This window comes from Lichenostomus cassidix, chromosome 2 (genome assembly GCF_008360975.1).
Source record: "Lichenostomus cassidix isolate B80296 chromosome 2, HeHo_3.0, whole genome shotgun sequence".
In the NCBI taxonomy this organism is placed as follows: domain Eukaryota; kingdom Metazoa; phylum Chordata; class Aves; order Passeriformes; family Meliphagidae; genus Lichenostomus; species Lichenostomus cassidix.
The window spans coordinates 130,742,086-130,764,247 of record NC_139482.1 but is presented as its reverse complement, the minus strand read 5'-3'; the positions used below and the strand labels follow the sequence as shown (position 1 = coordinate 130,764,247).

Here is a 22,162-nt window from a genome sequence, read left to right as displayed (position 1 = left end):
CAGATAAATAAATAAAAAAGACCCCAAAAAGGTAAAGAAACTAATACCCAGGGAAAAAAAGTAAATATTTCTTTTATAATTATGACGATTTGTTAAGTCTGCTTAAGGGCTAAATTAGGAAGTATGATGTATGACTGCAGTGGGAATACCAACTCAAGGTATAAAATAAGGGGAATCAAAGGCTACACACACACCAGCACTACCCAATACAGAAATGGCTATAGAGTAAAAGAATTGCTGCAGAGGGTCTAATGTTCACACTGTATGTGTTCCAGGGTGTTTATTTTGGACTAGCTCCTCAGTGGCCCCATGGAACAAAAGCCTACTGGCAGCTGGAGAAAATCTCCTGGCGCAATTTCATTCATAAGGAGCCTAGTTCACATGCTTAAACAGTACTTTCAAATATCAATCGAAGAACATAAAAGGGTGTTCAAGGAGATCTGCTTTGGCAGTGACATCTTGATCAGAACTGAAATTTTACAATACTCATGCTAGTACCAAGAAAACATTTTTAGCACTGGCCTCTTGCAAGGGAGCCTAAAGGTTTTTACTTTCTGGTTAACAAAATAAATCTAGTAAGAAAGGCACAATGATTAGAAGTTTGTACATATAAAACCTCCCAGTTCTAGAAAAACCTATAATTAACACAAAAAACTGGAGCTACCTGATTAGTGGGAAGGCAGCCGCTGGAACAACGAACGGGAGGCAAGTTGTCTTGTCTTTCATTTGGTGTGTCCGTTCTCAGGAACTGTGATTTTTTATCATCTTCATTCATTTCTGTCAGCCAGCTCTGAAAAGAAATACATACTTGTACCTTAAGGCAGTAGAGCAATTATCCTTACAAAGCACTGCTCTTAATGGGGAAAAGCAGTTAAAACAAAAAGCAATAGTAGAGTTAAAATGGGCACTAAAGGTTCAGTGACATTAACACAAGAAAATAATTTAAAAACCCCAAAATAGTCCTTTGATCATTTCCTCTTTTAACCAAATAATTACATTCTACTTAGGCACAAGAAGAAGACTGATACATCACAGTGATTATATTATGGATCATTATAAATTAGATACTGTACCATCAGTTCACTATTAATTGTTTTCCATTCTTCAGCTGTGAAATCAGAAGCTGTGGCTGCAGGCTTATCTTTTCTCAGAGCTCTGCTCCTTGGATCTAAACACTCAATACGCTTTTCACAAACCGAAGTAAGTTCAGGATAATATCCCTCTTCACCAGATCTTTAAAGTGCAAAGATATAAATATTAACAAAAAATAACTAAACTGCACCACATCCATGTTTCCCTCCATGTGCAGTCACTACAGTGACTGCAGAGGACTATTTTCCTGTTACAACCCAATTTTACTAGCATATAATATTTTTATTAGAAAATTCCGGTTAACCTTCAACCATTTTCCAATACCCTCCTACACAGTTCAAAATTATTGCCACAGTGCTCATAAAAAAGAAGCTTGTGTCCTTTACAGCAAAAGTAAAACAGGCGTGGCATCTGAAATTACCAGTCAGGCAACATGGGTCATGAGAGAACCAAAAGAGAGTAGCAGCATTTGAGAAAAACCTGGCATTGAGTTAACTCAAACTTTTTGGATGGTTAAATCAGGACTTGCATTTCTAGTGTTATCATTGGGACACTTTTAGCATGATTACCTTAACTTTGTATTTTAATTTTTAAATTAGAAAGTCACAAGCAGGTTCAGACAAATAAGAGTATAGAGAAAAGGGTTCCCTCCAGTTTTACAGAACAGGAATATAATTATTTATGAAGTTCAAAAAATACATTTACCTTAATACCTTGAGAATCTTTTCCAGGTGCTTAACATCGGTGCATTTTTCAATGAATTTGTAGTCCAGATGACTAATAGGTATTTGATATGTTTTAGTGGTTCCTTCACCCAGCAACAATGGTACTGACTCATCACCCATAGCTAAATATTAAAAAAAAAAATAGTGATTCTGTAAACATTTAGTTATTTTGAAGTAATGCAAATTTAAGGAATAAACCTGCTCATGCTCAACTCTCTCATGCAAGCAGACCTATAAAAGAAAAAATATCAGATTTGAAGGCCTGATCACATGAACTGTCCTTGACAGAGGTTTACTGACAGAAGTATGAGATATGGTTCTAACAGTATGTGCTACTCTACTCTACTGCTTCTGCAGAACAATTCAGAAAGACCACTTAAAGAAAAATGGCCAATTCTTGCCTCCCACATTCTCTGTTTTTTTAACACACACCTGTTTTAAGCAAGTATGATAAGCACAAAGGACAAGACATGTCGTTTCAACAAGATTCCTTGTTTCAGAGGGAAGATGTTAATCAGTGCAGTGTACCTAAAGGAATGAAAAGCTTTGGCTTCTCTGTAGCCAAAATAAATTCCATTTTCTCTCCTCACCAACTGCGTTTTCTGGGTCTCTGATTACATTACAGAACTAATCTGAATCTTTTCCAGTAAGCCTGAAACTGATGAAGTGAGGGATTCAAATGGGACATTTCTGTCTCCCTGTACCTTTGATCTGCTCATCTGCATCATTTTCTATTCTGATCACCAGCTCTATGGAGCAGAAACTCTTCTCTTTTTCCCCTTTTATATAGTGCATTGAACAGTTATTTTTAAGAAATACAATAAGGGCAACTCGCTAGTACGTGATAACAACTCTGTGTAGTTATAAACCAAATTAAAATAATTGTGTTCTAACGTCTTGCATATTACACATATCAATTTGTAGTTACATAAAAATGTTTACAACTCGGTATCACTTACATAGCAACTGGTCATAATTAAGTGTTGCATAGAGATTCTGCCCCAAGACTTCACAGTCTGAGTAGTGGAAAAGGAACAACACACGTGGAAAGAGGAACAAATGCAGGAAATAACTGAAGACCAATAAAAAGCTCATCACCAGCGGCGTTTTTTCCCGTTTATTCCCACGGACGGGAGGGAGCTGCCCAGCTAGCAGGACTCCGCAGCTGCTGGGAGCACAGCCCCGCCACAGCCCGGCGCCCCTGCAATGCCTGTGCCGCACACATCCCCGGGCCGCGGGCAGCATTTACCTCCACGGCACCCGAGGCTCCCTCAGCACCGCCGAGCAGAGCCGCGCAGCGCGGCCGGCAGTGCCTAGCGACTGTTGCTATGTACAGCATGGCGGCCAGCAGCGGCCCTGCCCTCCCCACGGACGCCCCGGCGAGGCTCCCGCAGAGCCCCGGCTGGCTCCAGCAGCCACACCGGCGTCGCCCGTGGTTCTTCGGCACCCACCTGCCCGGTGCGGCGCTGTCTCCGGGACACGGACGCGGCCCGATCGCCGCCGCAGCCGGGGGCCGCCCGAGCCCCGCTCAGGCCGCGCAGGCGCGGCTGGGGCCAGGGCGGGGATCGGGGCTGAGGGGAGCGCCTGCCGAGGGCGGGCAGAAACACTGCACTCGGGGGTGCAGCTCCAACAAGCAATCACCCGTGTGGTTTCAGTGTAGCATTTTACTGAGTGGAGAGCAGGCGGTGCCTCGCCCAAAGCCGGTGTCCCCAAGCGCCCACACCAGCCGGTCAGCGCTGCTGTCCGAAGCAGGTCCGTGCCCCTTCCCGAGGGCAGCGAGGGCTCTTCGCCGCCTTTTGTCCGGCAGCCAGAGGCACCCCGCGTGCCCGCAGAGGGACCAAACCCTCCTCCGTTTGCCCTTGGCGACCTTCGACAGCGCTGCTCCTGCCCGCTCGTGCTCACCCTAGAGCAGCCGTGTCAGTAGCCCACCCCTTCTTTCTGGCATGCAGGCATAAGATGCACCCTGTGCAGGCCGGGCTAGTGAACTGATAGCAACAGTGAAGTATAAAAGGTTACCATTTATACCCGAGTATATCTGGTGTACAGGGAAAAAACTCATCTTAATAGCAAAGATCAGATTTCTAACAAAATCTTAACCAAACAGCTCCAAAAGAGCATCTCAGAATGCTTTTTTATCCTCTTTAACAAGCCATTGCAGTTCATTTATAAGCCAGCACACAGCCATGCAGACCTTAAAAAAGATATTATTACAGTGATGACTTATCCTAAGGATGTTATCTCAACAGCACCATTAGCACCATCAGAATTGAGATCAGGCACACACAGTTCAGCAGTATGTTGCAGCACACTTCTGTGGTATTACGTAACACACATTCCGAACAGATGCAAAAAGTTTTGGCTCATTATCACAAACCCACCACTTGTTACAGCCTCTGAGAAGTCATCTGAAAAGCAAAACAGGTTGCCATTTTAGAGGTGCTACCCAAATTATCTTTGTGACATAGATCTAATTCTTTCCTCAAATACAAACAAGTCAAGCAGCACTTTGGGAACTTCTGTTTCCGCACTGCTTCTTAGTGTTTACCTTGCCCACCTCTCCCTCTTCTTTTGGGAGAAATTATTTTTGACACTTCCAGACATCCATACTTTTGACACATCCACAACTGGGTGGCAGAGTTGGGACCTTTGTCTGAAGTCCTTTAAGATTCTCTTTTGAAATCCAGATCTGTTTCAAACCTAGCCTTCTGTAGCCTTCTATTTATTTTCAGTGGAATTTATTCAAACCACAGTTATTTTATGCAGTTCACAGGAGTCCAAAGAATGTTTAGCAAAATAAAAATGTAAACAAAGTTTAGAAAAGAGTAATGAAAACAAGGCTAACTAAAAGAGAGTACAGTATCACTGAACTTTAAAAATATTCGGACTACAATTTAAAACAACAGCTTTAGGAATCTATTGCTGGAAGACAATATAGACAAAATTTAGTATTACAGTAAACTTTAATATGTCAATCTCTTAAAACACAAATAAGAGCACGCATTTGTACACAAACAGTTTTACAGAGCAAAGTTATCAGAAAGGTTACGTAATGAAGTCACTATCTTCAGCAGACATCATCGGGCATCAAAAACAACCACTGGAATAATGCAGTTAAAGAAAAAAAATATGTTGTGGTTGAAAAAAGATAGAGGAGAGGAATAAAAGGGAGAGGCTTTCTAAATCTAAAGTCACAACTATCTACATAAAGTATTTAAAAAGCCATCTTTAATAAGAGGCCGAATAATATCAACAATTCACAGTACATCACCCAGCAGACTATCACAACTTAATATATCGTGCACAGAAAATGGAGGGGGGGAAAAAAAAAAAGAGAAAGTGCCAGGAAAGAAACCAAGGTGCCAAATCACACTGCAGAGATTGTGCTATAATAGTTTGCTCTACTATATTATTTTTGACCCCGAAGGATTGTTATGTAATTACTTCACTCTTCCATTCTGTTTCCCCTTGTCTCCCTCCACAGCTTCCCAAATGCATTCAAGTGCACTTGTAAAAGGATACATCTTTTTGTCCTTTTCTTGTACATTATTCTGTAGCCACATTCTCTGCACCTGATAGGATCTCTTGCCTTTATTTCATTTTCTGTGTGACATTCTGATGTTATGGAGGAAGACAAAGTGGGCAAAGAAAAACAGCATTGTTAATGAACAGATTACTCTGACAAGTCATGATAGTCAAATTCGTATTTGTGGCAAACTTAAATAGCAAGTGTAGTGAATCTGTATCAAGAGCTCGATGACAAGATATCATGAGAAAAAGACAAAGAGAAAATAAAAAGCGAGCTTCACTTACATTAAGATAAAAGAGAATCTTGCTAAAAATCACCCAAATATTACTGCATAGAACATATTCCACACTTGATACTAGACTGTCTACTAATGAAAATTTCAGCTCAACACTCCAAAGCCCAGAGTCTGTTTCCTTAAAAAACAAAATATTCCAGGGATTCCTGAAAATCACCAATTTTTAAGTTGTTGATTTATCTATAGGTAAATTTGACTACTGTACTTCAGTGAAAGCTGAGTGCCCTTATAGCCCTGTCAATAAAACATGCAGAGATGGAGGTGCTCCACACAGCAACACAAGCTCTAGGGAATTACTTCCACAACACTGCATATGTACCCCATAGATGCGTTATCATCAATGCATAAAACTTTAAAGATCATCAGGATAGACAATGCAGCTATTTGTATCTATGTACCCTTCAGTATAATGACTAAACATTATTCATTATTAAAACACCCAATCTCCAATAACAAGTAATAAAAAAATCACTAATGTCTTTACCTCCACAAATGTAAATCATTGGCTGCTGCTTTGGAGGCTGAACATCCTTCTGTGAATCCATATTCTGAACAAAAAAACATAACATGCATATTAGCTTGGGTCTGGGGTTTTTTGGTTTGTTTGTTGTTTTTTTTTCAAAGCATACATAATCACTTCAATATCTCAATCTAAAGCTAACAGAAGAAGTCACTTCCTTAAAAGTCAATACATATTAATTCCATCTATATTTGATACACAGGACATGGGTTAATTCAGGTTGAAAGAGACTTCAGAAAGTCATCTAGTTCAACATCTTAAAAGTAAAGTAACATCAGGTTTCACATAGCTTTACCAATCCAGTATAGAAAACCTCCAAACATGAAGAAAGCACAGACTTTTCTATTTAACAGTCTTTTTTAACCATTAAAGCTCATTAAATAAAATTTTCCTCCTTCCTGCCAATATTAAGAATTTCCTTGCTGGAAACACAAAATTCAAAAATTACTTATGTATTACTCATGTCACAATGGTGCTAACAAAGAAGATAAGCCTTATCTTTCCTCACCCTCTGATACACTAGCTAACCTAATATACTTCACATTGATCTAAGGCATTACAAATCCTGGGAACAGACTGCGGGTAGAGGAATAACAGGAATTAAAAAGCAAAACAAGCCCAAACAATGAGGGGCCAGAGAGAAGAAATTCCTCCCTTTAAATCCTACCAAAGCAAGAGTGATAACACTATTCTTCAAACACCTCTTAATGCCCTATAATGGACTTGATTGTTCAGACTTATTTGAGGACAAGTATTTCTTCACAGCATCAGACTAAAAAGTTACATATATTCCACAAACACTTTACCAAGTTTTAAGTAATCCTATCCTAACATGGAAATGTGCTTGCAACCATGAATTTTAAGGTGGCTACTGTACATAGATAAACACTTTTTTTTCCCGCCCAGTGCAAGTCTAGGCAAGAATATGAGTATTTCCTTGTAGGTTTTTTGAGGCTGGTGTTTTCTGTATTGCTGTTCTGTCTGACATACAAAACAAGAATTCCTAACCCTTATGCCAGTGAATAGCCTTCTTGATGCTTCTTTATGAGAATGGCTCTCAGATGCTTTTGCTTAATATTACAGCAAAGGTTAGTTCCCTGATCTTCGGAGTTTATTTCAGTAAAATTCAACTGGGAAAACTGTGATACTGAAAACTGAAGGACAGAAACGGGTCATACTCTAAGAGTCTGATCAACACTTGACAAACCACCTTGTTAAAACTCCCACTATGTCACTCCATTTAAGAGAACTGGAAAGAATTCATTAAACTCTAAAGCTCTCAAATATGCTACACCATAACCGTAGTGGCATCTTAACTCACATGTGCTACAGTTTTTTTGTGTCCACACGTGGCAGTTAAGATATAAGCAGTCACCCATTAGCGCCGGAAAACAGCACACTCTTCTAAAAGACAGAGCTGAACTAAGGTGGATCACAGTTGTAGCTAAATAAGATAGTGCTGCTTGTGCAGCACAATTATACCCCTGCTAAGGGCAGCGGTGAACTACAGTTATGTATTTTGCAGGGAGGTGCCATGGCCTAGCTGGCCTTCACATGCCATGCAACCCTAAGTGTCACCAAGCTGACAGAGCCAACAGGCACAGCGATGCACCAACATGTGTTGGGTGCACCCAGAATCCATTGTGGAGACGTGGGGGGCTCCATGTGCCAAGAGCACCACACCAAATCACAGAATGGGTAAGGCTGGAAGGCACCACAGCGGGTCATGTGGTCCAGCCTCCCTACTTAAGCGGGATTATTCTAAAGCACATGATGCAGGATTGCACCCAGATGGTTCTTGGGTATCTCCAGTGAGGGGGACTCCGCGACCTCTCTGAACAATGTTCCAATGTGCAGTCACCCGCACAGTAACGAAGTTCTTCTTCATATTCAGACAGAACTTCCTGTGCATCGGTTTCCACCTGCTGCCTATTGTCTTAGTGCTTGGCACCACCAAGAGGAGCCTGGCTTTAACTTCTTGGCAGCCCCCCCTTCAGATATTTTTACATATGAATGAGGTCCCCTCTCAGAGCATCTCTTATGCACCCGTAAGAAAGGCCAGCCCGCTCTTTCACATCCCGCAGAGCCCACGAAGGAGAAGGGCAGACAATCCTCACAGCCCACGGGCCCCAGGCTCCCCATGCCGCCCCAATTCCGACCTCCCCCACCGCCCCGCGGGACTGGCAGGCAGGAGCGAAGCCCACCAGGCTGGTCCCGACCTTTCCTTGCCCGACACGGCCACGACCGCCGCCCAGCAGCGAAGGGAACACCCAAAAGCCCGGAGGAGCCCCGGTGCCGCTCGCCTGCTCACGCAGCTCCGCCGCCCCGGCGCACGATGATGACGAACCGCCGGGCGCCGGCGGAGGCGGGCCGTGCTTCGCCCCGCCGTCAGCTCCGGCCTCTCGCCATGAATAGTAATTAGGTTGAGAAAGTAATGAATATTCAGTTATGGGTGTTACCCACCAGAAGCCGCGGGGGGGGAAAGCACACAGACCCTTTTAAGAGACAAACTTCCATATGAATAGCAGTGTCAATTTCTAATGAAGAAAGTAGGCAGCTACGTGGTTGGGTAAAATCAGCCCCAAGGTGTACGGTGGTTTTATTCTCTTTTTTGGCTGTACCCAACATACTCGGGATGCAGAATGCCCCGCGCCACGTCTGGGCATATGGCTGCGGAGTTTTAAACCGCCGAGGTGTTTTACCTCAAGCTCCTCTCTGTTTTCAGAAGCATTTTACCTAAAATTCGTGGATAAATCCCTCAGCTTGATATTTTGATGTTGTGGTCGGTATCATATGTACCCACGTGAAGCCAAACTTACATACTACAAACATACATATTACACATTTTAAGTGTAAGGTCCTCTTATGAAAGAAGTTCATATGTCGGCGTTTCCCGATGTACTGAGCTAAAACAGTGTATGCAAGGTTTGAAACGACACCGGTTGCTATTTGTCACTGCCTCCACCTCGCTGGCGGTAGGAATTTTGAAACTTCGATTCGCATTTTGTAGAATTAGGTATCTTTGCTTTATTCCCGAAATAAAAATGTTTAACAAATTCTATGTTTTGTGAATATGCCAATTTAAACTACTAGGTCATTCAAAAGTTCTCTAGTTTAAGAAAGGATCTCTGTTTCTGAATACTGAATAAAAATTGTTTCCTAAGCACCCAAACTAATACGGACGAGATTTTATCAGTTGTAATTCATTGATCTTTTCCTACCAGAAAATCCCCTTCATATATGACTTGTAGCTTATCTAAAATGAACTCGGGTGATAATAAATAGTTCTGCTTTTCCTAATTTTGTGTTTAAAGCAAGCGTAATCAAATCACAGTAATGACTTTAGACTTGCTTCTTCCCACTGCTGTGTAAGAATAAAGCTAAATATAACTTTTGGAGTGCCAGAATAAAGCACGGGCAAGAAAAACGGTTTGTAAAAGGCAGAAGTATTATTATAGGTTACTACTTGCATCCTCTAGTCCGCCACGGAGCCGCGGGCGTGGATGGGTACGAAGAGGTTGAAACAGAGGAGAAAAACAGCCTGAACTCTATCTTTCCTGGTAAACTCATGCTAAGAAATTACCAACCCCAAAATAGGAAAATTTAAAAAAAAAAAAAAAGGTTTTATTTCTCTAGGCTCGTTAGTATTTTAAAAATGCATTTGTCAAACCGATAAATTTAAAAGGACTTACTAAAAGTACCTCAAGGAAAAAAATTTAATTCTGTGAAAATAATGTCACCATTACTAAGAGAGAATTTATGTAATTGCTTGATTATTGGAATCTTTTAACCATTCCCTTGGAAAAACAGGATGCTTTACCAGATCTTAAAGCTTCCCTTACTTCAGCCGTTTCCGATAAAACCCGCCCCTAACGAGAAGTGCGCTTTACTAACTCTCGCTCCCTTGGGCTGCTAAATTCTAGCCCTAAAGATCCTCCTTTGGATTTAAAGTAGCAGAAAGTGTTGAGACTATGCGGGAGACTCGCACTGTCCCGAAAGTGAAACAGTTCTTGTGGAATTGGTAGGCAAGTGAGAGGAAAGGCTTGTGTGACGAGATGAGGAGGGCACAGGAGTACAGGTACTTTTAACATGGGAAGGAAATGTAGCCGTAACCGAGAGCAGTGCGGATGCTGCAGAATGTCTTACCTGTTTTCATTTGTTAGAAGTAACGTTCTCAGGTTTTGGTCGGGGATTTTTGGGTTTTTTGCTTGTTTTTTTGTTGGGGTGGGTTTTTGGGAGAGGGACATCTTTTTGGTTAAATCACACTTTCTACTGTGACGTTTCTGTGTATTGCATAAAATGTCACAGTTATGACTTGTTACATTTCTTGGATATTTTTGATCGCAGAAGTCCATCCAGGTTTGAGTGATGGAGGCAGAGCTTGCACCTGCTGTGTTCCAATAGTAAGCTGCCAGTTTTACTGAGAAGGTATTTTATAAATAAATACAAATATTTGAAAAACAATTTTATTCAGTTCCTGCAAAACAGACGGTGCTACAGAAAGCACTTTCAGAAAAGTTCTATTACATTAAGGAAAGTTTCTATTGTTTGTTCATTCTTAAAAGGAATGGAGAGATATCCCAAGAACCCTTCTCTTTTTAGCCATAACTGTTGCATTGTAGTAAAATAAACCGATATTCTTTCCCTAAAAATGTCCGTTTCCTTCGGCTCTGGGTTGGGAACTTTCAAGCCCGTGTTTCCTCGGCCCCTCTCAGGCTGCCCCACGCCAGGAGGGATGCAGGATGCAGGAGAGGCTGGAGGAGCGCACTTGTCACAGTGGGAGGCTGACAACTTGCCAGACCCCACGTACAGGGACTACGTTACTTAATTTCTGCGTTTCTTTGGAAAGCCTGGAGTTTACTTATTTAAATGCAGGTATTGCTTTTAGACTCGTTTGTAGGTCTCTCGTTCAGGTCTGACATTCCCCATCCCGCCGGTGTGAAGCTAGCAGATAGGCGAGTGTGTACAGCCTCACGTTATTCTTACCGAGCCCAGGAAAAAGAGGCATCCACGTAGTCTTAGTTTTGGCGGGCTTGTATTTATTTGTTTGGTGTGGGTCGGTTTTTTGTTTGGGTGTTTTTTGGTTTTGGGTTTTTTTTTTTTTAGTATACATTAAAACTAAAACCACAACAAACCCCAGGTTCTGAATAACTACAAGCTTTTTAACAAATTAAACAGGAGTAGCCCATAGGCCATTCACTACAGGACAACGTGTGAAAAATATGCTCTACACTGTAGCCAGGGAGTAAGGTCCTTCCCGGAATCGCTGGCAAAAAGTAGCTGAAGGGACTGGAGGACGACCCGCGCGGTTCTGGAGTCGGGGATCCTCCACACGGTACTGCTTTAAAGGCAACGTACTTCACAAACGCTCTGTGGCTGTTTTGGTCCTGGGCTGTCGGGTAAAAAGGTGCTAATTAACTCAAATTAACTAGCACCCTTATAATCCAAATTTAAAGGCTGCAGTGCGCCTAAGGATTGTTATCTGTGAATGCCTCAGGCACTCCCGAGCCGCCCCTCAGCGCCCCCGCCCCTCCTTGCCCTCCGCCGTAGGGAGCGGAGCGGGCTCTGGCAGAGGCGGGAAAACCTCACCCTCACTGGGCGCCTGAGGAGAAGCAAAGCAGGGGCAGGAGCGCCTCAGGGGCGCTTTAACAGCGGGCTGCGTGCGGCGGGGGCCGCGGGGCTGAAGTATAAAGCCTGAGGAGCAGGCTAGGCTCGGCCGGTCTCCTCAGGCTCCCAGCCGGGGCCGAGCGCGGAGGGGGCGGGGAGGCAGCGGTTGGTGAGGGCGGGTAGTTCAAACCCGAGCGAGGGAAAGCGGCGGCGGCCGCACGCGAGGGGCCGGTGTGGGTGGGGAGAGGCGAAGCGGCTCCTCGCCAAGGGCAACGGGCCCAGGGCTGGGCGGCGAGAGCTGCTGAAGCGGCACCGTCCCCTCACACTCCAGCCCGCCTCCACTCCTGCTCCTCGCCTTCAGCCCTGCTTGGACAGCCCCGCCGCCGCCTCAGCCGCACCCAGGGACAGGGCGGCCTCCAGGCTCTGCTCCTGCGCCCGACGAGGGGATTTGCCATCCGAGGGGGTGAAGCGGTTGCTCTGCTCGGGTCCGGCATCCCAGGTGACAGACAGACCCTCGGGTGCTGGTCCCCAGCTGCACCTCAATTATCTTCATCGCTGGTAATTAGGTATTGCAGTTAAAACATACATATGTCGACTGAAAACTGTCTCAGCTTGATAATGTTTCTCTTGCATCTCTTTTCTCTCCACGTACTTTCTCACTTCAGGTTATCACTAGGTGTAAGCAATACTTTGAATGCAGCACCTTTGCATTGGAAGATCTTGATTTGCTTCACAGACTAGAGTAAGTGACCCACATCGTGTGGATAGGAGTTGGCTATATCATCTTCAGTATTCATAACTTTGGAGGTATCAATGACTTTTCTCCGGGGGGAGGGGTCAAAGAGCAGAGTCTGTTTTTCTGCAGATACCATATCTGTTTAAATTACAGAGAAAATACTTCTGTATCACCAAAACTGTGTCTTTATCTGTTTTGTTAGCAGTGGTGAACAGTGATTGAAAAAAAGGCAGAAACCATCTTGTTCAATGTATAAATGTTCCATGTGGGTTACTGAGGAATGTCAATTACTAGGAACAGGTGTGACTCCATCCTAGAACTGATGTCTAGGTTGGAGCCACCATTTACATTGCCTTCTAGTAACCAACATTCTTACCTCTTTAGGGTGCTTGGTAAGACTAAACTTGCTAGAAATTATTCCTAGTCTGTGAATCCTGTTCTGAATTTAGTTCGGGTCTCTGAATATGAATTATTTTGTCCAGTAAACTCCCAGAAGGTTTGGAGTTGATTTGTAAATTGATTTGAGAACTGCAAAATTAATAATAGATATGAGAAATGCACAGAGCACATAAATCTGCACTTAGTAGATATGGATTTTGTTACTTCCTCTATAACTGACTTGTGGTGTGACTAGCGTTTTCTTCCCTGCACATCTGTTTGATGACATTTAAGACAAGGTTAAGAAAACTTTCAGAAACTAATTAAAGATCTCCAAATGAAAAAGGGGTGGTGTTATGTATCAAACTTAGTAGGTGAAATTTTTCTCATGATAAGCTTACAGAAAGTCGTTGTTATAAGAGGTTTTATTAGTCATCTCTTATGAATATAAGTAGAATCTTGTTCAGCACATCTGAAAAGGCTTTCCTGCTGTATTTGTCAATTGAGACCTTGTGTTAAATTAAATCTTAGTGTGTACAGGTAATACATTTTGGCAAAAAATGCATACACAAGCTTGATGTGTATACTGGGGTTTGCTGTAAATCATAGAATGGTCTTGGTTGTAAGGGATGTTAAAGATCATCTAGTTCCACACCCCTTCCATGGGCAAGGATGCCTTTTACTAGACTAGGCTGCTCCAAGCCACATCCTCTGTGACCTTGAACACTGCAGCATTGGAGCATCCACAGCTTCTCAGGGCAACCTCTTCCTGTGTCTCATTGCTTTCATAGTGAGGAATTTCTTCCTAGCATCTAACCTAAACTTTCCTTCTTCAGTTTAAAGCCTTTTTGCCTTGTATTATCACTAAATACTCTTGGAAAATGACCCTCTCTAGCTTTCTTGATGGCCCTCATTAGGTACTGAAAAGCTACAATAATGTTTCCCGGAAGCCTTGTCTTCTCCAGGCTGAGCAGCCCCCTTTTCTCAGGATGTCTTCAGAGCGGAGGTGCTCCAACCCTCTGATTATTTTCATGTTCCTCTTCTGGACTTGCTCCAACATGTCTATGTTCTTATTGTGGGGGCCTCAGGGCTGAAGGTAATACTCCAGGTGGGATCTCACAAGCGTAGAGTAGGGGATAAATAAATAAAAATTACAAAAAAGTATGAATGAATGGAGAGGTATAGAATGAAGTATAAAAAAGAGGTGAAGTTAGGCTTAATGGACAGACATTGTTCACTTGGTGCCAGTGGCAATTTTATTTATATAATCCTGTAATAGTTCCTAACACAGTCAGATCAATGCAGTGAGCTCACAGTCTCCCCCTGCCGGACGCTGGCCCCTGCACGGCATATATTCGGCTTTTACTTAAGTTACCACATTGCTTTAACTCTACTATTCGGACTTCCTTCGTAGCTGCAAAACCTTGTTTTACTGTGGTTTTTATGTTACTTGAAACACGAGTTTGCTTAACTTCTTTTATATTGTATTTTATTTTTTTTCTATTCTCAGTTCTCAGTTGTCCCATAGAATGCCTGAGAATGAAACTGCAAGCATGAGGTTTTCCTTTTGTTGTTTCTTCAGCATGCTGCCTGAAAATTAATTTTCTAAGTCTGGAAGCCTTTGGGCTGTTTGATTAGTTTGACTCTGTTTAAGGGAAATACTAACATTTTCAAAGGTAAGTGTGGGTATTTTTTTTCTTTTGGTGGGATTGAGATTTTGAACAGCTGTCTCTGCGCAGCATTCAGTTTAAATCTCTGTCCATCAGCATTTTTGGAAGTAATATCTACTGGCAACATTAACTAACTGTAGTTCACCAAAATTCAGCATAAAAATGAAGCCTCTATTCTTTTTGTAGACTACTTGAAGATGCCCTATTGTTGTGACATGTTTCTTATAGGTCTTTCTCTTCTTACAAAAAGAGCTACACTCATGTGATCCTTTGCTCATAGCATGGATCATAGTTGAAGTACAACAGTGTGCTGCACAGAGATTTCATACCTTTAAAAATAAAGGGAAAAAGTTATTTTCTGGTTCATAACAAAGCATTTTCAGCCTATTGCCTAAAACCATGGAATCGCAGCATTGGATGTGTAAGATTGGAAGGGACCACTGGAGATCATCTAGTCTAACTTTCTTGCTTGAGCAAAGTCCTCAGAGCACATTACACAGGATTGTGTCCAAGCAGCTTTTGAATATCTCCAGAGAAGGAGACTTCACAACCTCTCTGGGTAGCCTGTTTCAGTGCTCTGTCACCCTCGCAGTAAAGAACTTTTTCCTCATGTTCAGGTGGAACTTTCTGTGTGTCAGTTTCTGCCCACTGCCTTTTGTTGTATCCCTTGGCATCACTGGGAAGAGCCTGGCTCCATCCTTTTGACCCCTTCCCTTCAGATACTTGTAGTTATTGATGAGGTCCCCTCTTAGTCTTCCCTTCTCCAGGCTAAATGGGCCCAGCTTCCTCAGTCTTTCCTCATAAATGAGGTGTCCCACTCCCCTAATCATCTCCATAGTTCCACTGGACTCTCTCCAGTACTTCCTTGTCTTTCTTGAACTGGAGAGCTCTGAACCAGATACAGCACTCCAGCTGAGGCCTCACCAGGGCTGAGCTGATGGACAGGATTTACACCCCTTTGCTGGCAATGCTTTTCCTAATGTAGCCCAGGCTACCTTTAGCCTTCTTGGGCACATTGCTGGCTCATGGGCAGCTTGCTGTTCACCAGGACCCACAGGTCCTTCTCTGCAGAGCTGCTTTCCAACAGGTCAGGCCCCAGTCTGTACTGGTGCTTGGGGTTATTCCTCCCCAGGAGCAGGAGCTGCATTTGCTGTTGTTGAATTTCAGAAGGTTCTTCTCTGCCCATTTCTCCAACCTGTCAAGGCCCTTCTGAAGGGCTGCACAGCACTCTGGGGTATCTATCAGCCATTACTCCCAGCTTTGTGCCATCAGTGAACTTGCTGAGGAGGCATCTGCCCATTCACCCAAGTGACAGTTGAATAAATCGAACCATATTGGGCCCAGAATCAACCGCTGGGGGACTTACAGATCTACTAAAAAATTGATAAGTGATGCAGATGAAACATTAAATGCTATTTGGAGTTGGTCCTGCAACAGCAAAGAAGTAATAGCAAAGTAATCCCTAATTCATTAAACACAAGCTTAAATCTGTGCCCTTGTGTTTCCTATTTGCTCTGTCACTTATTTCACTGTGTAAAGTGGAATATGGAAAAAGGAGCAATGGAAAATAATGGAAAAGTAAGGTACTTGTAAATGGGAGAAGGAAAGGAAGCAGGCCAGACTTCAGAGTTTGTTGTTGTCTTGAAATTATTTTCATGTACCTGTCTTTCCTGGAAGTGGTTTTTCTCAGTTATGTGTGTGGATTTTGTTTGTTTCTTTTAAGCGTGTTTGATTTCATACTGATATTAGCAAGACTGTTTATGTCTTTGTGCCAAGATCTCATTTTGCTGTTTAACATACTTTTCCTTTGAACCTCTCTTGTTGCTGTGTCCTTACAGTAGAAAACAAAACAAAGCATTTTTTTATATTGCAATAACCTTAAAAAGTGCCATCAGTATGGGTCAAAAAATGCTAATTAATGGCCCAAGATAATCGAAGAATAGTTCTGCCTTGCTTCTCTCAGGCAGCTTGGGTTCCCACTGCTTGTATTTAGTGGCCTAGGGCTAGATCAAGACAGGACTGGTGGGATATTAGCAATGTCTTAGCATTTGGTGTTTAAGCCACCTTTAAAGATTCCTACTTCTGTCTGTTTTGAAAATTACTATTTCTAGGGTTTATGTTCCAGAATATCAGTTCTACAGGCCAGTAACATACCCCTAGTAAAAGGTGCTGATTCAGACTCTTGAGTCTTGCAACACTGATGTGAACTACTTTGGCGTCTGTGAGAACAGTCCTCTTACTGCATTACTTATAACACCTTTTGTACAGTTACTGTGCATAGAAAGCAGTGACCTAAAGCCACTATGGTTAGGCTGGAGAAACTCTGCAGTGTATGAATGGTAAAAGTAAGATGCTTCCACACATCTTTTATTTGAATGTGTGCATCAGCCATTTCTAACTTTTCTAGGAAAATATTTAGTAGCTCTTAATTTCTATGTATCTGTGTGTGTATGGTCAGTAATTTTCTTTAAAATGTAAGCCTTCAAAACACTCAGTTTACCCACAGAGATGAGCAAAAGCAGTGAGCTTCTTTACAAAGTAACTTTTACATGTTAAGGCGGATAAAGAATTTTTCACTTTGTAACTAGAGGCCAAATTTATTCCCTCTGGGGACTGCAGGAATCTAAGTAATAGGGAGACTTGTAGACTTGTGACTTCATGATTAATCCTCTCATTGCACTTAAGGAGAAAATGCCTTTTGTCTAAATTCACCCACTACCAAAACTTCTGCTCATTCTTGAGGACTAACTGTTAGTTGCTGGATGAACCAGTAACACAGTGCTAATAAAAATCTTGGCCCTACTGGAATGATGAGGAGTTTTCAGCACCAATGAGCCTCTAGTTTCTGTGTTGCTTATTTGAAGTGTTTTTCCACAGATGAGGACTCCTAGGTCAATTAGCTAACTGGATATATGTTTGATTTGCCTCACAGTATAATATGCATTTTAATCACTCATGCTAACCATCTACATTTGTGCTCATGTATAAGCACTGTTTCTACTGAGACTAATGAAAATATTTTTGTCATGACTGCTATCTTGATAGACTTACACTAGGCCTTCTCACTAATCTGAGTGGGGTTTGGTGACTACTTTTATTGTTTATTTCAGAAATAACAGTGATATCTTCATTTACACAGTCGAAGTGTCAAGCAGAAGATGTCAGACAGTCATCCAGTGAGGTTCAATATCCTTAAAAGAAATAGATTAACACCTCCCAGCAGCAATTTTAAATACTCAAATTTTAAAGACACGTGTTGCACTTCAGCATTTCTGGACAGCAGATGCAATGAATCAGTGAAAGATCCTGATGCAGAATGTGAAGAAGCACCGAGTGTAACAAGTGCATCATTGCTACAAGAGCATTCAGAGCACAATCATCCAAATGACTTCTTTCCCATGTCATCACCTACTGAAAAAGAGTTGAATTCTACCTCCTTATCAGAAGAAAGAGAAGCAAATAGAAGTGCAGATTTTTTTGAAACTCCTAAATCAAGTAGAAAAGGCTCCTCACTACGCAGAAGGCTGCTTTTACCCAAGACTGTCAAAGCTGGCGCAACTGTAGGATGCTGTGAAAGACAACCTAGTCCTTCAGGAAGCATCAGGAGAAAAATATTCTCTTGTGTTTTGAGCTCTGAAGAAAAGCTTTCACAAACTGCTGCAGATTCTCCAAAAGATAAAAGTTACAAACCTCTGACAACTAGCACTTCAGAACCTGAGGACTCTATCCCTGATTCTCCAAAACAGAGGCTTTCCTTTTCACAACAAAGGACTTCTACGCTAGATGAGTCCCAGTGTAAGGACCCTTTATTGCTAGAATCAGAAAGTTTATCTCCAATTCAGTGTAAGGATGTCACTGTTAGTCATGAACATGTTCTTATGAGTGTTAGTGATGGGGTGCTTAGGACTCCTACTTACAATGTGTCACCTGAAGCCAGTGAGGGTAAATTCCTGACTTCTATCACCAGTACTGTAGAGAACTCAAACTTTGGACTAAGTGATATAAACTCTCCTCCTGTTAAGGTGGCAAATTACCCAGATCTTTTAACACCTGAGGATAGCGGATATAATTCACTTCCTTTGGACAAATCAGGAGACTCACTGTCAGATTATGAGGGATCTTTCCAAGAGCTCCTCCAAAAGCATAAAGAAGATTCCAAAACTTTAGACAGTAAAAGAAAGACAAGAAAACTTGAACGAGTCCGAAGGTTATCCACTCTTCGGGAACTAGGCTCCCAGTCAGAGGCAGAAGATAATCATGGCAGTCCTACTTCAACGCATATATTAACAAAAGAAAGAAACTTTGTCAGTGAAGATCATGAGTTAGTTCTAAAAGAAAAGCCTAGTGGAGACCTGGTTGTAAGTCATGGAGATCTCTCAAAAACTCCAGCTCTGAAAATAGTCCATGAAATTTGCTTGCAAAGACAAAGATCGCACCAAAAGCAAATATCAGAGAATACTGATGGAACAGAAGTATTTGCATTAGATCATGTTCTTCCTGGACTTATTGGCAAGAAAATGGGCCTTGAAAAATTAGATATTTTAACAGAATTAAAAGATAGGAATTTAAAACACGTTCTTGCTATAGTTTTAGATGCTTTGACAGTGGAAAGTCTATGCAGGTAAGTACTATTGCTTCACACACACACAAAAAGGGAAAAAAATGAGCTTCTGCAAATGAATTAGAATAACTTCTGAGATACTGCGTGTTGTCAATAAAATTTGTTTGCGCCTGAGAAAGTTGAAAAGTTTTGTCACCATTAGTTAAGTAGGTCTTTCTGTGTAGATCTAAAAATAGGGCAATTATAAAGCTAAACAAACATGGAAAATTAGTAAACTCAAAACTAAATCACACTACCTGGAAATTTTAAAATATATTCGAAATTCCTTTAAGCCCAGAAAGCAATTTATTCTCATTACAAGTTCCCAATAGTGCATAGCACTCAAAACACATTTTCTATAATTTTTCTTGTGTATTTTATTTCCTCAGTTATTTCTAAGCACAAGGATACTCAAAGAATTTTGATCCACAGTAATCTTCTAGATTAATTTCTAATCAATAGCAACTGTTATATTTCACACAGCACTTTTGATTTCTTTGTTGTTAATTACAAAGGGAATGGGCAAATAGGTGAAAGTGTAAAGGCACAGATGTTTTCAGAACTCTTAACACAAATTTGAATAGAAATAATCCTGGTAAGTGGCTTACATAGACAAAGAAACTAATTTATTTTTTAAGTCAAAGACATGCTGCGCTATTTATATCGCTATCGTTTTTTAGGCTCTTCTGTTATACAGTGAAATGTAAAGTACAAGATCTGTGTTTCATAACAGTATCATGAACTAGTCTACAGCAGCAGTCGTTAAAATGACCAAGAGTATATAAAACCATGCAAAAATCCTTACCAGGTAGTCTTGCTATCATAACTTCTGCACTACTTGAAAAAATTTGCAAGTGGATAATTTTTTTATTTGTTCCAGCATTTGGAAAGTAAGCAACAGCTGGCGTGAAATCATTGTACAAGACAGAAGTGCAGATAAGAGGAGAAAGTTGTACACAAAACAGCTGAAAGAAGAAGCTCGGGTAAGGTGGTTCTGAAAAGTGATTCCCCCCCCCCCCCCAAGTGTGAAAAAAGACAGATCAAAGGAAAGAGGAAACATCTTGGAAAGCTACAGAAAGGCAGCTGACAGAGAGAGTTCCAAAATGAGTAGGTGATGGAGTCTAACAGGAGGATGTAACGGCTCAGACTGCACTCTGAGTACTAGTCTTTCAACCACGTAAGACTGTTATTTAGACCCTCCTGCCATTTCTTGAGAATCCTGTAGGATCTCTTCCTTGCCTAATTCTAGCTTTAGTTTTTAAACTCTGTTCATACCATCATGCCATGCTGTTCTTCATGGTCCGTTTCACTCTAGTCTGCAGTGCTATAGGGCCTGCTCTAAACTACTTCCTGATTATTTTCAGGACTGCTTCTGTCACAGTGTCATAGTGTATTTGTGAACATCACAAGGAAATATAGAAAAATTTTTAAGGGGCATCTAGAAAAGTGAGCATATTAGCAGTATATTTTTGCAGATCTTCCATGATACATGCACCGTTGCTATTGACATGAGCACCAGCAGAGTGCGCTAAAAGACAGTTGGCTTGTTACCCTGCCCGTGGGACTTGGTTTTTAGGGATCTCTCTTGATCCCTTGCTAAATACAAACATTTAATGGTTAATACTTGCAGTATATCTAGTTTTCTTATGTGTTGTTGCAGAGGGAAAAAAACCCCAAACAAGTAAAATCCAGCTGCAAATCCCAAATGAAATAAAATCCTCATTTGGTCTCTTTTTTTTCTTTCTATAAATGAACAGGAATATTTATTGAAGGCTGAAGATGCTGCTACAAGACTTAATATTCTCAACAGATCTGCTCTAAGGCCTGTTCAAGCTCAAGCCAGAACTCCTGTTTTACAGACACCACCTTCATACAGTGATCTTACACCTAGGAGATGCAGTTCTGTTCCCCACTCAACTAGTAGGCAGGAAGAGTACATGAAAGTAGGTATCTAAGAAATGCTTCACTTTCTGTTTTTAGAAAGTTTTCATTTACAAGACTAAATAGCTCTTTCCTCTCTCCTCTTGCTACAGGTTGCTAAAACTCTGTTCACTGACGAAGCCCTAAAACCCTGCCCAAGATGTCAATATCCTGCTAAATATCAATTGGTAAAGAAACGGGGACTATGTAGCAGAGAGGCATGTGCATTTGAGTTCTGTATTTTATGTCTGCATGCATTCCATGGGTCAAAAGAATGTAATAGTTTATCTGCAAAACGGAAGAATAAAAAAGATGCTCCACCAGGAAGTGCCCAAAGCAAAAGAAATTTAAAAAGACTCTAAATTTGTAAGGCATGTAACTCCTCACATTTAATTCCTTTTCCCCTTCCCCTAAATTCCTAATCTCATTCTATTCTTCCTAAAGGTATGCATTTTGAAAGTGTCATCCCATTTGTTCTTGCTGACTTACCAAGGCAACTTCTCATGTATATATCTTAATTATCATAGTATATTTTTGTTTTTTAAAAAATGAACATTTAAAAATATTTTATGTCTTGTTTTATTTGTTGTGTAGTAGGTAGGAACTTACTAACATCTTAATTTTTAAATAAAGTGTCTTAAATGTAGTCTTCAATATTTAGCTTACAGCACTTCATAGACTTTTAAAAATGTGATTCTTGTCTTAAAGACAAATTAAAGAAAATTATTTCTAAAGTCTTTGAAGTTGGATTTATTTATTCACTTTAAATTACAGTAACTGTTTTAAAAATATCTCAAAGTGGGACACTATGTACATTTGCAAAAAATACTTTTATTTGTATAAATGGTGATATGTTAAAACCAATATATTAGTTGTCTGAATTTATCAGAATACTTGATTTGTTGTTCTCTTAGCCTCTATAACAGAAGTAAATAGAATAGTAATTTATAAACTAAATTGATGCTGTGTAGATATTCTGTTGTACTAAGTTTTACATATTTTTGTCTCGAAAAATTCAGGTGATACTGTATCTATTCACATATCTAAAAATGCTGTGGCATCTTCTTTGTGATGTGAACTTACCTTTGTTTAA

The 22,162-nt window shown here is 41.1% G+C and overlaps 4 protein-coding genes across 8 annotated transcripts in view; 2 read left to right on the top strand and 2 right to left on the bottom strand.

Annotated features, from left to right (window-relative positions):
- SPAG1 (sperm associated antigen 1) overlaps positions 1-3,388 on the bottom strand; it is a 37,453-nt gene extending 34,065 nt beyond the window's left edge. The window contains exons 1-4 of one of the 3 annotated variants that reach the window (XM_085053308.1): positions 3,269-3,388; positions 1,798-1,939; positions 1,074-1,233; positions 665-790 (exon numbers count right to left, since the gene is read on the bottom strand). In XM_085053308.1, the coding sequence (XP_084909434.1) occupies positions 665-790; positions 1,074-1,233; positions 1,798-1,937 (426 nt within the window). In that variant the 5' untranslated portion in view covers positions 1,938-1,939; positions 3,269-3,388. The other 2 variants (XM_085053309.1, XM_085053310.1) reach the window with 2 other exon arrangements.
- On the top strand, positions 3,150-4,909 carry LOC146442287 (uncharacterized). The gene is made up of 2 exons (XM_085053317.1): positions 3,150-3,668; positions 3,848-4,909. The coding sequence occupies exons 1-2, from the start codon at positions 3,155-3,157 to the stop codon at positions 4,249-4,251; spliced, it is 918 nt and encodes a 305-aa protein (XP_084909443.1). The 5' UTR covers positions 3,150-3,154; the 3' UTR covers positions 4,252-4,909.
- Positions 4,759-8,530, bottom strand: POLR2K (RNA polymerase II, I and III subunit K). Of its 2 annotated transcripts, none has more exons than XM_085053319.1 (4): positions 8,363-8,530; positions 6,123-6,186; positions 5,337-5,429; positions 4,759-4,914 (listed from the first exon to the last, which is right to left on the bottom strand). In XM_085053319.1, the coding sequence occupies exons 2-4, from the start codon at positions 6,181-6,183 to the stop codon at positions 4,892-4,894; spliced, it is 177 nt and encodes a 58-aa protein (XP_084909445.1). In that variant the 5' UTR covers positions 6,184-6,186; positions 8,363-8,530; the 3' UTR covers positions 4,759-4,891. The 2 variants fall into 2 exon arrangements, with proteins under 2 accessions (XP_084909445.1, XP_084909444.1); XM_085053318.1 differs by having other exon boundaries at positions 8,378-8,494.
- A 3,417-nt stretch (positions 8,531-11,947) lies between these two features.
- On the top strand, positions 11,948-21,741 carry FBXO43 (F-box protein 43). Of its 2 annotated transcripts, none has more exons than XM_085053307.1 (6): positions 11,948-12,264; positions 12,431-12,507; positions 17,660-19,170; positions 20,030-20,132; positions 20,907-21,092; positions 21,183-21,741. In XM_085053307.1, the coding sequence occupies exons 3-6, from the start codon at positions 17,708-17,710 to the stop codon at positions 21,429-21,431; spliced, it is 2,001 nt and encodes a 666-aa protein (XP_084909433.1). In that variant the 5' UTR covers positions 11,948-12,264; positions 12,431-12,507; positions 17,660-17,707; the 3' UTR covers positions 21,432-21,741. The 2 variants fall into 2 exon arrangements, with proteins under 2 accessions (XP_084909433.1, XP_084909432.1); XM_085053306.1 differs by having other exon boundaries at positions 11,948-12,323.
- Positions 21,742-22,162: the final 421 nt, after the last annotated feature.

What these genes read in the sequence shown, in the direction of transcription:
- LOC146442287 (XM_085053317.1), top strand. Translation starts at nt 3,155, where the DNA reads ATGGCGGCCAGCAGCGGCCCTGCCCTCCCCACGGACGCCCCGGCGAGG. An exon ending in GAGGGACCAAACCCTCCTCC is followed by an intron (nt 3,669 to 3,847) that starts GTTTGCCCTTGG and finishes TTTATACCCGAG; the next exon opens with TATATCTGGTGTACAGGGAA.
- POLR2K (XM_085053319.1), bottom strand. Translation starts at nt 6,183, where the DNA reads ATGGATTCACAGAAGGATGTTCAGCCTCCAAAGCAGCAGCCAATGATT. An exon ending in AATGATTTACATTTGTGGAG is followed by an intron (nt 5,430 to 6,122) that starts GTAAAGACATTA and finishes CCATAACATCAG; the next exon opens with AATGTCACACAGAAAATGAA. An exon ending in CAAGAAAAGGACAAAAAGAT is followed by an intron (nt 4,915 to 5,336) that starts GTATCCTTTTAC and finishes GCATTATTCCAG; the next exon opens with TGGTTGTTTTTGATGCCCGA.
- FBXO43 (XM_085053307.1), top strand. Translation starts at nt 17,708, where the DNA reads ATGTCAGACAGTCATCCAGTGAGGTTCAATATCCTTAAAAGAAATAGA. An exon ending in ACAGTGGAAAGTCTATGCAG is followed by an intron (nt 19,171 to 20,029) that starts GTAAGTACTATT and finishes TATTTGTTCCAG; the next exon opens with CATTTGGAAAGTAAGCAACA. An exon ending in GGCAGGAAGAGTACATGAAA is followed by an intron (nt 21,093 to 21,182) that starts GTAGGTATCTAA and finishes CTCTTGCTACAG; the next exon opens with GTTGCTAAAACTCTGTTCAC.